We start from the raw sequence: 14,489 nt of genomic DNA, 5'->3' as shown, positions 1-14,489 counted from the left end.
CCAGGAAACAGGATCAGATAAAGTGAGACTAATTCAGTCAAAGCCAAAACACAATGTGCGATGACTTGCACAAATTGGGAAGTTGAATTTAAACAGCCTCATGCAAGAATTTGTTTGACCTATGAAATTTAATAACTTCCATTTCATAAGAAACGCACACAACTACTTGGTGAGTTAAAAAAATATCCAGGATTCCTGTTCAAGTATAACACTATTCTCTATCATGTATCCTGCATCAAAGATGTGCACGCAAACTTAACATCTCAGTCAAATTCAGTTTGACATCAACTGAAGGATGTCAGAGTAGGCCAGGAAAGCCATTTCCTAAACAATGTCAGTAAGAGAACAAAACAGTCTCATCTGCAGCTGAAGAACAGTGTTCTGCTTTCCAACATAGGGAGTGATTCATCTGCAGCTTCATGAAAACAGCTGTGACCAGCTCCCCAGACGTAACAGTTAAGGCTTTCCTGAAACCCCTGGAGTCAGACTGGAAAGAGCCAGCAATGTTTCAATACAAGTGGTAGGAGTTGGCGTCCTATGAAGGACCCCCCTAGAGTTGGGGTCCTATTAAGAAAGTCCTTCAAAGCATGAGGAATGGTCACTGCTTTTCACTGGCACATTGCAATTCTTTTTCTGTGTCTTCAGTCTCTGTAACAGCAACACTGGCCGCAGTAACTTGAGTGTCTTCTAAAGCACCAATCAGATCCTGAGCAACGGGGATGTTAAACTCCTCTTCAGGATAACTATGAGAGAGCCCTGATAAAGGAAAAACAAAATGCCTCCTGTGAGAAAATCCTGTTGCTGTGTTGTCATGGTTTAATAATTTTGTAATTTTTGCTATCAGTATTCCACATCATAACATCATATAAAGCATGAATAATTTTACTGAATCTGCAACTTATCAGAAGAAGACTACATCTCCCAGGGAACAACACGATAGGTCACGGGACCTGGACTCTATATTAACTCTGTCGCAGAACAGACTGACGTTTTTCGAGTTCTGGCGTTCAGGGGAGTGTGTGGGAGCCTTCAGCCGTTCGCCTAGATTTACAGTAGGCCTCTCGGTTACGGGACTCATTCTCTCTCCTATTTTGCTTGATTCGTTAGCTCAATTTCAATTATATTGTATTATATTGTGTTATCCTGTATTTCGATATAGTATTTAGTAAATAAGTGTGCCTCCTTAGATCGTTGCCGCTGTTTTCTTTTCCTAATTAACTTTTTCCTTTCGGCCTAGGGCCCCTCCGGGGCCTACGGCCCCCTGTCACGGACGCAGGTGGATTTTTAGTTCAAACCGTGACAGATTTTTGGTGGAGAATGCGGGCAAATTGAGTTGCTGTTTTTCTGTGTTTTCTTCTGTTGCTCTTTTAGCTTTTAACAGAGCTACGAGTTTTTTTTCCCTGTTAAGGAGCTATCTCGTGTTTGCGATTCTGCACCTGCGAGCTTGACCTTGAAAGTCCAGGCGGACTGCCAATACTCCGGTATATTTTATAAACACTGCTGAGCTTTGTTTTCTTTTACTTTTTCTCTCTATTGGAGGAAAAAAGATGTTTTCTCTACTAAATTTGTTTTACCAGGGACTGTGTGCCATTGGTTCCTTTTTTGAGACGCTCCGAACATATTGGGCCATGTTTAAGCTAGCCACTTTTTCTTATGGAGCTATACAATTGTATAATGAATTGAAAGCATGGTTAGCAATGCTCACTTCGTATCTGTATACAGCTCCAGAGGGAGCAACTAATGCAACTAATTATACAGAATTGGTGATTTTTAAGCGTGCTCCTCTTTCTTTCTATGAATCCTTTATGCAGTTTTTGAATGATCAGTGGGTCACACTCTTAATCTCCCTGATCTTACTGTTGATTATTGTAATAATCTCACTCAGTATCTGGATTTATAACATCCGGAGGAAGTCTTCCCTAGAACCAGAGAATACTGAGTGGCAGGGAGTGTGGAGAGGTTTTGAAGAGATTCTCAAAGGACAGACATCTTCAGTGTTATGGAGCTTCACTCCTGAACACTTGAAGAATCCTGAGAGTTTGATTGCATATTTGAGGCAGGAATGTTGTGGCTCAGGCAGATCTCAGGAGGCACAAATGATTTTGGGCCTAGCTAATGCTTATCGGGCCTTAGTCAATACCATTCCTGAGAGGGAAGTTTTAGAAGCTGAGAGAGAGAGTCTCAGGGCCGAGAAGGAGAGTCTTAGAGCTGAGGCAGAAAAACTTTGGACTGAGAAGGTAGAGAGAGAAAAAGCTTTTGAAGCTGAGAGAAAAGATCTCCTGTACCAACGAGACTCAATCTGGTACGAGAGAGAGAGTCTTAGAGCTGACGCAGCAAAACTTTGGGATGAGAAGGTAGAGAGAGAAAAAGTTTTTGAAGCTGAGAGAAAAGATCTCCTGTACCAACGAGACTCAATCTGGTACGAGAAAGAGAGTCTTAGAGCTGACGCAGAAAAACTTTGGGATGAGAAAAGCTCCCTGCAATCCCAACTCAACACTCTCCAGTCCGAGTACAGCGCCCTCCGGTCCGAGCACGACGCTCTCCAGTCCGAGCACGGCGCCCTCCGGTCCGAGCACGACGCTCTCCAGTCCGAGCACGGCGCCCTCCGGTCCGAGCACGACGCTCTCCAGTCCGAGCACGGCGCCCTCCGGTCCGAGCACGACGCTCTCCAGTCCGAGCACGGCGCCCTCCGGTCCGAGCATGACACTCTCCAGACTGAGCGCGATGCCCTCCGGTCCGAGCATGACACTCTCCAGACTGAGCATGATGCCTTCCAATCCAACTGCGACACCCTCCAGTCCGAGCACAACACTCTTCAGTCTGTGCATAATGCCCTCCAGTCCGAGCATAACGCTCTTCAGACTGAGCACAATGCCCTCCAGACCGAGCACAACACTCTTCAGTCCGAGCATAATGCCCTCCGGTCCGAGCATAACGCTCTTCAGACTGAGCACAATGCCCTTCGGACCGAGCACAACACTCTTCAGTCCGAGCATAACACTCTTCAGACCGAGCACAATGCCCTCCAGACCAAGCTCAACACTCTCCAGACTGAGCGCGATGCCCTCCGGTCCGAGCATGACACTCTCCAGACTGAGCGCGATGCCCTCCGGTCCGAGCACGACACTCTCCAGTCCGAGCACAGCGCCCTCCTGTGTAAGTGCGTCGATCTCCAGGTCAAACATGACTCTATTGACTCGTTGTACACTGACCTCAAGGCCGACTACAACGCCCTCAAAGCCAGTCGCAGCACCCTCCGGTCTGTGTACGACGAGCTCCTGTCTGACTACGACGCTCTCCAGTCTGAGCACGACGCCCTCCAGTCTAGTTATAACGTCCTCCGGGCAGAATGCGACACCCTCAAGTCTGAACCGTATGTACTCCAACTTAACCAACCACCGGGGGCACCAGATACAATGCTGGTTGCCCCTGTAAGAGGGCGAAAAACAAAACGAGTTTCAACTCAGATAGAGAAAATGCAGAAGGAGTTAGAAGAGCGGAGGGAGTTAGGAGAGCAGGACTCAGGAGAGCAGGGGGACTCAGGAGAGCAGGGGGACTCAGGAGGTCAGGGGGACTCAGGAGAGCAGGAGGAGTCAGAAGACCAGAGGAAGTCGGCGGAGCAGAGGTTGTTAGAGCAGTATAAGAAGATGTTAGAGGAGGAGAAGAAGTCAGAGGAGCAGAGAAAGTTAGGAGAGAGAAAGTTAGGAGAGAGGAAGAAGGAGGAAGGTCGCCTGGAGGAAATAACACAAGCGTCAGAGTCAGGGTCAGAGTCAGACGAGGAGCCAAAAGCTAAATTTTCTTTACGAGAATTTCTCGAGTCCAAACTTATAGATGGGGCAGCCTCATCAACACAGCTGCCAACATTAACACCTGGGACTCCTGATAGAGCAAAAGGTGAGCAAAGTATTACGACCATTATTGATCGATCTTTTAAACTGAGTGAAATTCGAGATCTGAGAAAGGATTTCACACGTCAGCCAAAAGAAAATATGGTCACTTGGTTACTTCGCTGCTGGGACAATGGTGCCAACAGTGCGTGGCTCGATGGCAGTGAAGCTCGCCAACTGGGTAGCATTTCCAGGGACTCACGTGTGGACAGAGGTATAGGCACATGCCAAAATCAGTCCTACACCCTCTGGAAGCGGATGTTGATAGCGGTAAGAGATAGATTCCCCTTTAAACGGGACTTGGAGCCTGAGAAAAAGAAATGGACTGATATGGAGAAAGGTATCCAATTTTTGAGAGAAAGGGCTCTGGTGGAAATGCTCTACAGCCCCCAGTTCAATCGTAACAATCCAAACCAATTACATGATCCTGAAGCAGTCCACGTTCCACGACAAATGTGGCGTGACTTTACAAAGGCAGCTCCAGAAAAGCATGCCAGTGCACTTGCATTGGTATATGGCAAAGGGGAAAGAAAGCCCCTTGTAAATGAGCTAATTAGCAGACTTCAGGAGCTTGAATTATTTATAAGCGCTACAGAAGTTAAGCTTTATACTTCAGCCATTGTCCAAATGGGAAAAAAAATAGTGGAAAGGTTAGACAAAGTGGAGGAAACACAAAGTGATATTATTGACAAATTGGCTAATGTGCCTGATGTAGATGAATCCACGGTGGTACCAGATGATGGAAACCAGGTTTTCCACGATCACCTATTGAGAGAGCTAAACAACATGAGTTCCTCTCGACCTGTATCATCGAAAATCTCAACCATAAAAAAGAGACGTCCTCGTATTCAAGCAAACGACAATGATAAGACCATACGTTTTGCTTTGTTGTATTTCTTGAGTAATCATGGGGAGGATATAAAGAAGTGGTATAACTCATCCACTTCTGCACTTCAGGCACGAGTGAAAGAATTACAATCCAAAACAACCACCAAGGTGAACTCTTCCAAACGGGGGAGAGTTCCAGTTGCTGCAAGTCAACGAGGTAAACAATAGAGGGGCCCTGCCCCCAGCCAGGGGGGGGAAAGGGACAACAGAGTATACTGGACTGTGTGGATTAAGTGGCCTGGCACATCTCAACCACAGAAATATAAAGCCTTGGTGGACACTGGTGCACAATGCACCCTAATGCCCTCAAGTCACCAAGGGACACAACCAATTTATATCCATGGAGTGACTGGGGGTTCCCAAGAATTGACTATGTTGGAGGCCGAAATAAGCCTCACTGGTAAAAACTGGCGAATGCACCCTATTGTGACTGGTCCAGAGGCTCCATGTATACTGGGAATCGATTACCTTAGGATGGGATATTTCAAGGATCCCAAGGGGTATCGATGGGCCTTTGGGATAGCTGCTGTAAACACAAATGGTGTTAAGCAGCTGTCAACTTTACCTGGTCTGTCAGATGATCCTTCTGCTGTGGGGTTGCTCCAGGTAAAAGACCAAGAGGTACCAATTGCCACCAAAGTGGTTCACAGACGGCAGTACCGCACCAATAGGGACTCATTGCTCCCCATTCAAAAGCTAATTCGCCAATTAGAAAATCAGGGAGTGATTAGCAAAACGCACTCGCCTTTTAACAGCCCCATATGGCCAGTGCGTAAAACCAGTGGGGAATGGAGGCTGACGGTAGATTACCGTGGCCTGAATGAAGTTACACCTCCATTAAGTGCTGCTGTACCAGACATGCTAGAACTCCAGTATGAACTGGAGTCAAAAGAAGCTAGGTGGTATGCCACCATTGATATTGCTAATGCCTTCTTTTCCATCCCATTGGCTGCAAAATGTAGGCCACAGTTTGCTTTTACCTGGAGAGGTATTCAGTATACCTGGAACCGTTTACCCCAGGGGTGGAAGCACAGCCCAACAATTTGCCATGGATTGATCCAAGCTGTTTTGGAACAGGGTAATGCTCCTGAGCACTTGCAGTATATTGATGACATTGTGGTGTGGGGCCATACAGCAGCAGAGGTTTCCAAGAAAGGGAAACAGATAATCCAAATTCTTTTGAAAGCTGGTTTTGCCATTAAGCGCAGCAAGGTGAAGGGGCCTGCCCAGGAAATCCAGTTCTTAGGCATAAAATGGCAAGATGGACGTCGTCACATCCCAGCAGATGTGATTGACAAAATCACTGCTATGTCTCCGCCCACAAATAAAACAGAGACCCAATCTTTTCTGGGAGTAGTGGGCTTTTGGAGAATGCATGTCCCAAACTACAGCCACATAGTGAGCCCTCTCTATCAGGTAACACGGAAGAAGAATAATTTCTCATGGGGTCCTGAGCAGCAGCAGGCTTTTGAGCAGATAAAACAAGAAATAGCCCGTGCCGTGGCCTTGGGGCCAGTACGGACGGGACAGGATGTGAAGAACATCCTCTACACTGCTGCTGGAGAGAAAGGTCCCACCTGGAGTTTGTGGCAAAGAGCCTCAGGAGAGACCCGAGGCCGACCCCTAGGATTTTGGAGTCGAGCATATAAAGGGTCTGAGGAGCGCTACACTCCAACTGAGAAGGAGATCTTAGCCGTGTATGAGGGGGTTCGGGCTGCTTCTGAAGTAGTTGGGACAGAGGTTCAGCTTCTTCTAGCACCTCGCTTGCCAGTAATAAACTGGATGTTTAAAGGACAGGTTCCCTCCACCCATCATGCTACTGATGCCACTTGGAGTAAGTGGATTTCATTAATTACTCAACGAGTTCGAATGGGAAAACTCAGCCGTCCTGGAATTCTAGAAGTGATCATGGACTGGCCTGAGAGTAAAAAAATTGAAACACCACCTACAGAAGAGGTATCACGTGCTAAAGAGGCACCACCATACAATGAGCTACCAGAAAACGAAAAGAAATTTGCCCTATTCACAGACGGATCATGTCGTATTGTAGGGAAGCATCGCAGATGGAAAGCTGCTGTATGGAGCCCCACACGACAAGTTGCAGAGGCCACTGAAGGTAAAGGAGAATCAAGTCAATTTGCAGAGGTAAAGGCTGTTCAGCTGGCTTTAGATGTGGCTGAACGGGAGAGGTGGCCAATGCTTCATCTTTATACTGATTCATGGATGGTGGCAAATGCCTTATGGGGGTGGTTGCAACAGTGGGAAAATGATAATTGGCAACGAAAGGGTAAACCTGTTTGGGCTGCTGAACTGTGGAAAGACATTGCTGCCCGAATAAGGAACATTGTTGTAAAGGTGCGCCATGTAGATGCTCATGTGCCTAAAAGTAAGGCTACTGAAGAACATAAAAATAACCATCAGGTTGATCGAGCTGCCAAAATTGAGGTGGCTCAAATAGACTTGGACTGGCAGAACAAGGGTGAATTATTCCTAGCTCGGTGGGCCCACGAGACTTCAGGTCATCAAGGAAGGGATGCAACATATAAGTGGGCCAGAGACCGAGGGGTGGACTTAACTATGGACGCTATTGCTCAAGTTATTCATGATTGTGAAACATGCGCCATAATTAAACAAGCCAAGAGGATGAAACCTCTTTGGGGGGAAGGGCGATGGCAAAAGTATAAATATGGGGAGGCATGGCAGGTTGATTATATCACCTTGCCACGATCTCGCAATGGTAAGCGTTATGTACTCACCATGGTGGAGGCAACCACTGGGTGGCTCGAAACATACGCAGTACCCCATGCTACCGCCCGAAACACCATATTAGGGTTGGAAAAGCAAATCCTGTGGCGGCATGGCACTCCAGAAAGAATTGAATCAGATAATGGGACCCATTTTAAAAATTCCCTTGTAACCACTTGGGCCAAAAATCATGGCATCGAGTGGATTTACCATATTCCCTATCATGCACCAGCTTCTGGTAAGATTGAACGATTCAATGGGTTGTTGAAAACTATGTTGAAAGCAATGGGTGGCGGAACGTATAAAATTGGGAGAACCATTTAGCAGAAGCCACCTGGTTGGTCAACACTCGAGGATCTAGTAATCGTAATGGTCCTAACCAATCCAGCTCCCTACGTACCGTGGAGGGAGATAAGGTTCCTGTAGTACACATAAAGAGTGTGTTGGGAAAAACAGTTTGGGTCCTTCCAGCGTCTGGAAAGGGCAAACCTCTCCGGGGTACTGTCTTTGCCCAGGGACCTGGGTGCACATGGTGGGTGATGGACAAAAATGGGAATGTTCAATGTGTACCACAAGGGAATTTGATGTTGGGGGAGTGCAGCCAATGATTTTCCTGTAGATATATAGGTAGAGTCTCAGAAAATATTTCAATTAGGTACAGAATAGTTCAATTAGGTATAGGACTTAAGATAGAGTGGATTAATGTTAAGGAAACACTTTTTCTCTATATACCTTAATTAGGCATTCTGTAAGCAAGTTTTCCATCTGGACTCTATATCCTGCACTGGCCATGCATGTGTAGAGCACACATGGAAAGAAGTATAAGTCAAAAGGAAATCTGCTGTGGTGGCTGGGAAAGGATGAGTGCACCTTGATGTGGGGGACGCCCTACTAGCACTGCCTTTCCCCTCTACCGCTGACATATTTTCCTTTTTCTGGCAGTTTTGCCATTTTCTCAAAATTAATAAATAGTAGGTTAGGTTATAGAGTTTTGTTCTCAACTTAGGGATTTGTATGGAATAAATATAGATTGTTGAGAAAAAATAAGGTTGCTGATTATTCACAATTATACATATGAGTGTGTATGTATGTATAAATATAATGTAATGATGTAGAATAAGGGGTGGAATGTCATGGTTTAATAATTTTGTAATTTTTGCTATCAGTATTCCACATCATAACATCATATAAAGCATGAATAATTTTACTGAATCTGCAACTTATCAGAAGAAGACTACATCTCCCAGGGAACAACACGATAGGTCACGGGACCTGGACTCTATATTAACTCTGTCGCAGAACAGACTGACGTTTTTCGAGTTCTGGCGTTCAGGGGAGTGTGTGGGAGCCTTCAGCCGTTCGCCTAGATTTACAGTAGGCCTCTCGGTTACGGGACTCATTCTCTCTCCTATTTTGCTTGATTCGTTAGCTCAATTTCAATTATATTGTATTATATTGTGTTATCCTGTATTTCGATATAGTATTTAGTAAATAAGTGTGCCTCCTTAGATCGTTGCCGCTGTTTTCTTTTCCTAATTAACTTTTTCCTTTCGGCCTAGGGCCCCTCCGGGGCCTACGGCCCCCTGTCACGGACGCAGGTGGATTTTTAGTTCAAACCGTGATGGCTGCAGTTTCCGTTGCCGGAATCACAACCTTCAGGAAAGCCAACACTAGAATCAACTAGCAAGTCAGCCTCACTTCACCAGAGACAAGCTATCACAGTTCAGCTTGTCAGCTCAGGGATCTACCTACGGGACTGTAGTTTAAGTTCAGGAGTTACAGTTCTCTACTCTCTAGAAAAGCAAGTACCAAGGACCTTTTCCTCAGCAGTTCAGCTGTCAGAACCTCTCAGGCTGAGCTTACACTGACACTAGAACTGCTTACCATCATGCTGGGACTGGCTGTTTAACTGCATCTTCGCTTTCCGACGTTCCAAGGCCAGCTGCCTGTTCCTCTCGATTCGCTGCTGCTGCTCTTCAGTGAGAGTTGTAACCGGGAGAGAATCGAGTTCTCCAGAGAAGGAATGTACGTCTTCGGTGGGCGCATCCAGCCCATTGCTTCCACCTCCACCACCTGGGTAAAAAGGAATGGAGGGAGAGAGCCAGAAGGAGCAGGAAGCATCACACTGAACACAGACCTTCCACTAAATATCTATCAGAAAAGCATTTTAAGTAACTCCTGATTATATTCCACATTTTAAAGTTGTATTTTGAGTAGGACAGCCACGCACACTTTCCAGCTGGTGACTTACCAGCCGTACAGTTGCCAGTGCGGTTCAAGAACACACCAGCACTGTGCTGCAATACAGATGTATGGAACCATCGCACAGAACATCTGATACCTCTACAGATACTGTCGGCAGGAACCATTAACCTCACTATCTGTGGCTGCTCACGGCTGCATTCCATTTCTAGCAAATGCAGCCAACAGCAAAGACAGCCACATGTCATCAACCGCCCAAAGGCAATGCCCACAGGCAGGGCAAGGCTTTACCATCACACAGCTTGTTCATCAGAACAATGAAACTGAACTGTAAAAAAGTGCAGATAATTGCTTCAAGAGAGACCCACAGGGAGAGTACAAACATTTGCAATGGACGTTAGGAAAGACTACAAAGTTCTTATTCCTACTAAAAGTTCCTTTCAAGCCACACGCTTTTAATACGTACAGGAAGCATTTTATTCTGAGTCTGGTTTTACAGCTCTAAGTCCTACATAAGCCTGGTTATAAAGGAGGACCACTCAACAATAGCTTCTACAGCAGGAAAATGTACCACAATCATGAACTTCTTGTTAGTAAGAGGGGTGGTACAGTTTTAAGTACTGAACTGAGAGTGCAACAAACTTACCTTCATGAGCTGCGAAGTCTTCATGTAAAATAGGAAGATCGAGTCTAATTCGTTTTAGGCAGGTCTGCAAATGAGGAAAAATTAAATAGGGATGTTTCATCTATGAAAAAATCTTGACTTACATTGATATGTTTTTAACAGTATTCCCAGTTTTTCTTTATGCTGTACTATTCTGAAATAATATTTCTTTCATGCATCTGTTCGACCCAAAACTTAAATACCACAATCATTTTTCTAGTTCTTATTCTATCATCAGCCACACGAAGCAACATTCTTTATAAGCCTTTGAGTCCAAGTTCAAGCATAAGTAGTTCCTGCACTCTAACGCTGATTGCTTCTGTAGAGATGCCCTGTTAAAGGAGATCCATATAACTTAAATCTTCTGCCTGTTCTCCTAAGCCAACTCCTTACACTGCTCATTACTGCATGAAAGCAAACCGACAGGAGTAATACATACCTGAACCTCCTTTTTGTTTCCCAAAGACTCTACTTTGTCAATAAAATCATCAAACTGCAACTTTGGAAATAATCTATGAGCCCAATGCTCCATGTGTCGTAGAAGCATCTTCAGATCCTCTGCCTTGAGCATAAAACAAGAAATCCGGCTGTTAGAAGCAGATTAAATCAGCAGACTGCAGAGGGAAACATGATAGCAATGTTTCTGGAAACACAAAGCGCCCACAGTTGGAAAATCTCTTGAAAATCAAAATAATATGAATGCTTGGGTAACCTTCCATCCTGCTATCAAGTTTGTAAGTGCAATTTAAAGCTGGAAGAAAACAAGCAATAAGAGCTCGGGAAAAGCATTTGCGTGCACTGTGAAACACTTGGTAGGTTTCTGAGATGTCTTTAAGCAACGCAGGTGCAATTCCCAACTCAAATTTCACAGGGCACAGCTGGTATTTATTTTGATGTATGTTTTTGTGTGTTCTGCATTCCAGATTACCTAGGAAATCCTGTAAAGCGATTCCAATTCCCAAAACCTCTTTTTGTGGGTAAAACAGGGACAGTAACCGGCGTGGTTTAAGATCAAAATGTCCATTTCACAAAGCAGCCATGCAGAGTATTATTTTTCAATCTTGCAACTACAAACCACAGCAGGATGTGCCCAAATACTGTCAGAAAGCTGCTGTTTAACCAGAGTTCAGTATCAATCCTCCCCACACCAGACAGGCAGCAATCTGTTCATCTGTTGATTTCAGCTAATCTGCCAGGAAACACCCCAGAAGTTCACCACGTCTTCACCACGTCTTACCTCGTGCCCTTTACCCTTGAACTTCACACTGTCAAACATGTGTCTTAAGGCAGGAAGTCCTCTTTCTGAAACTAACCTGTAAACGTGCAATGGTAAAATTACCTGAAATCCAGCTTCTTCCTAATAAAGACAAAGCAACAAGCACACATTCCCCCTTATCACCCAAAGCTACAGAACTCTATTCAGGACAGATGGAGAAAACACAGGAAATAAGACTGCTGTAAGACTTGAGAGTTTCTGGAAATATACAATACATACATCCCCAGTCCAAACAGCTTTTTTATTAGGATTACATGGAAAGAAAATGGAACAGTCACTTCTGGTACCTACACTGGCCATGTAAAACTTGATACACAACCCAAGCCTTCAACAGTATGTTTAAAACAAAATGTACCTGAAGCTTAGGTATTTTCTAATGCTCGTGAGGAACTTACACCAGTTTTGGCAGTAAGAGCAAGGAAAGTACTTGCATCCTTTACAGGCAGTTTATCTACGTGAGATGCAAGTCAGGTGTCAGCATTAATTACATAACACACCTCGCAGACATCACTGTACTGAGGATTCACTCAAGTGCACTTGAAATCACAGTAACCTTAATTACCACATCACAGCCATGCACCAAGTTTATCAAGGAAAGAAACACTAAGTCCAAAAATACCTGTGAGCATCTAGTTTAGGTATCGATCTTTTAACTGCTTTCCGTGCAGCTGCAGAAGAATCCTTTGTTTCTGACTGCTGGTTTCCATCCAGATCTAACCAAGAAAATCACACACTGTAAGCATGCAGCACAAACGGCTCACTCACTTTTTGATTCAGGCTAATACTCATACGTTTGACTGCAATGGATACGGCACCACAATCCATCCCAGCAGTAATTACTATCACACTGATTTCTTGTTTAAGACTTCGCCAGTCTAAACGTCAGACACCCAGGAGTTAGAACTCTAATTTTCTTACATCAAGAATTACATACTCCCTGCTCCCTTGTTCCACACACAGAACATTCCATATACAATTAATATAAAGTAACTTGAACTTTATTTCTTGCTTTTTGTCTTAAGAAAGAAAACCAACAACCAAACTCCTACCATCTCCCTGGAATGCTGGCAGTCTTGTGTGCATGCATACAAACATTCCCATGGCATCTACAAAGGTAAACTCACTGCACAAGTATGGATCAAGAACAACTTAACTGCTTTTTTTACTCTCGGATTATTTTTACTGAGTAAGCACAACACATTGAAGTAGAACTCCAACAAAGCTGATCTCTCAGCATTTCATTCTATACTGAAAAAGCTCCAGGGTTCACAGTGTTCTCACCTCCATTAGCTTGAGCCCATTCAACATCAGCTCTTCCTGGAGACGAAGGAGGTGGGAGGGGTGGAAATGTTTCATCTTCTGTATTCTCATAATCGGGGAGATCAAACAAGTTGTTCTCCAGAGGATCTATCATGGCCACGGATTAACTTTTCTTCTTCCTCCTGTGGGAAACAAAGAGCAGCTGAGAGAACTGGGATGGGGAGCTCCAAAATTCCACAGTGGAGATGTGGTCAGGGGACACGGTGGGGGTGAGTTGGGATTTGGGGGGGTCTTGGAAGTCTTTTCCAACCTTAATGAGCCTATGAAATATCAGAAGCATTTAAAAAGAATGCAAAAACCAACAAACCTGCCACAGAAACAAACATCAGCTACGTGAGACCCAGCCCTTCCACAGGAAGCTCTGCCAAACAGCACGTTACATAAATTAAGCAGCAGATACTATGCAGAAGGATGACACAACCCAGTATTGCCGAGCCAAGTAAATTATGGGCTTCTCACACTTGGTTACCTGGGAGTGGTGGCTGTGGGTCGTTGTAAGAACACAAGCACACAACAAAAGCATTTCAGACTAAGTGCTTTTCAAGGCAGCTGTTATCCACACAAACTAACAACCTTAGTCTCCTGAGGTGCGGGTCCCCCGACCTACAGCTTATCCCCTCAACCCACAGGCCAGGGCCGATGTCTCTCAGGCTCATGACGGCCCCAGCTCCTCACATCCCCGCTCACTGAGGGCAAAGCTGCTGCTGTATCTCTCCACAGCCGGGCTCACACACAGCTCGCCCCGACAGAAGCCCGTCACGACGCCCAGAGCCGCACCCTGAGGCCCCGCTTCCCTCACACCTCCAGCCCTGACGGCTTTCCCCTTCCTACCGCCTTAAGGAGCTTCTCTCCTGCTTTCAGAGCGCTGGGAGCTCCGGACGAAGACACCAAATACCGCTCAAATACCACACAAATACCACACAGCACAACACCGCACAGCACCGCACAGACACCACCGAGCTGAGGAGGCTCCCCCGGCCGGCCGGCCGGGCTAATGCGCATGCGCAGCTGCTGCGCTCCGCCGCTGTTGGCGCCAAACCCATTGGGTGGAGCTGCGTGTAGCGCCGGTAACACTGAGCGGGTTGAATTAACACCGGAGACAAGGGTTCGAATCCCCCTGCGCCGCGAGTGGTAGAAGTGCCGCTCTGCTGCACAGAGGCTCGAATCCCGGGGATTGGACTCAATGATCTCTAAGATCCCTTCCAACCCGCACGACACTATGATGCTGTGATACTACGATACACGCGTTTCCCTTTAGCCCGAGTGATTGTACCTGCGTTTAAAACGCGTATTCCCAAATAGACGAGCATCTCTTGCAGTCAGTACCACATAACGTTGTGCTGAGGGCGTTAATCGCTTGATATCCCAAATGTATTTAACAACAAGTCATGGTTTATCTTACTTTGGTCGTGCTGTTTCCAAGCTCAGCTCCCGGTGCTGGCACGGCGTCGCTCCGCCTTCCCCTCCCTCACTGCGCATGCTCCCGCTGGCCGCGCTTGCGCTTCCT

At 45.7% G+C, this 14,489-nt stretch overlaps 1 protein-coding gene and 1 non-coding gene across 5 annotated transcripts; both read right to left on the bottom strand.

Moving 5' to 3' along the window:
• Positions 1–109: 109 nt before the first annotated feature.
• On the bottom strand, positions 110–14,457 carry TIPIN (TIMELESS interacting protein). Of its 4 annotated transcripts, XM_085515231.1 has the most exons (9): positions 13,814–13,968; positions 13,290–13,343; positions 12,944–13,104; positions 12,282–12,375; positions 11,624–11,699; positions 10,826–10,948; positions 10,369–10,432; positions 9,405–9,593; positions 110–756 (listed from the first exon to the last, which is right to left on the bottom strand). In XM_085515231.1, exons 3-9 carry the CDS (start codon positions 13,074–13,076, stop codon positions 599–601), a joined length of 837 nt encoding a protein of 278 aa, XP_085371357.1. In that variant the 5' UTR covers positions 13,077–13,104; positions 13,290–13,343; positions 13,814–13,968; the 3' UTR covers positions 110–598. The 4 variants fall into 4 exon arrangements, with proteins under 4 accessions (XP_085371357.1, XP_085371358.1, XP_015728810.2 ...); XM_085515232.1 differs by lacking the exons at positions 13,290–13,343; positions 13,814–13,968 and adding an exon at positions 14,256–14,457; XM_015873324.3 differs by lacking the exons at positions 13,290–13,343; positions 13,814–13,968 and adding an exon at positions 14,385–14,457.
• LOC116653937 (small Cajal body-specific RNA 14) lies at positions 9,828–9,963 on the bottom strand. Its single transcript, XR_004308603.2, has one exon.
• Positions 14,458–14,489: the final 32 nt, after the last annotated feature.

This window comes from Coturnix japonica, chromosome 14, assembly GCF_054131305.1.
Source record: "Coturnix japonica strain WE chromosome 14, WE-NBRP24, whole genome shotgun sequence".
In the NCBI taxonomy this organism is placed as follows: Eukaryota; Metazoa; Chordata; class Aves; order Galliformes; family Phasianidae; genus Coturnix; species Coturnix japonica.
The sequence above is the reverse complement of the archived record's forward strand: the minus strand, read 5'-3'. Positions and strand labels throughout refer to the sequence as shown.

What these genes read in the sequence shown, in the direction of transcription:
- TIPIN (XM_085515232.1), bottom strand. Translation starts at nt 13,076, where the DNA reads ATGATAGATCCTCTGGAGAACAACTTGTTTGATCTCCCCGATTATGAG. An exon ending in TCAAGGGTAAAGGGCACGAG is followed by an intron (nt 10,949 to 11,623) that starts GTAAGACGTGGT and finishes TTTATGCTCAAG; the next exon opens with GCAGAGGATCTGAAGATGCT. An exon ending in GAAACAAAAAGGAGGTTCAG is followed by an intron (nt 10,433 to 10,825) that starts GTATGTATTACT and finishes CCTCATTTGCAG; the next exon opens with ACCTGCCTAAAACGAATTAG.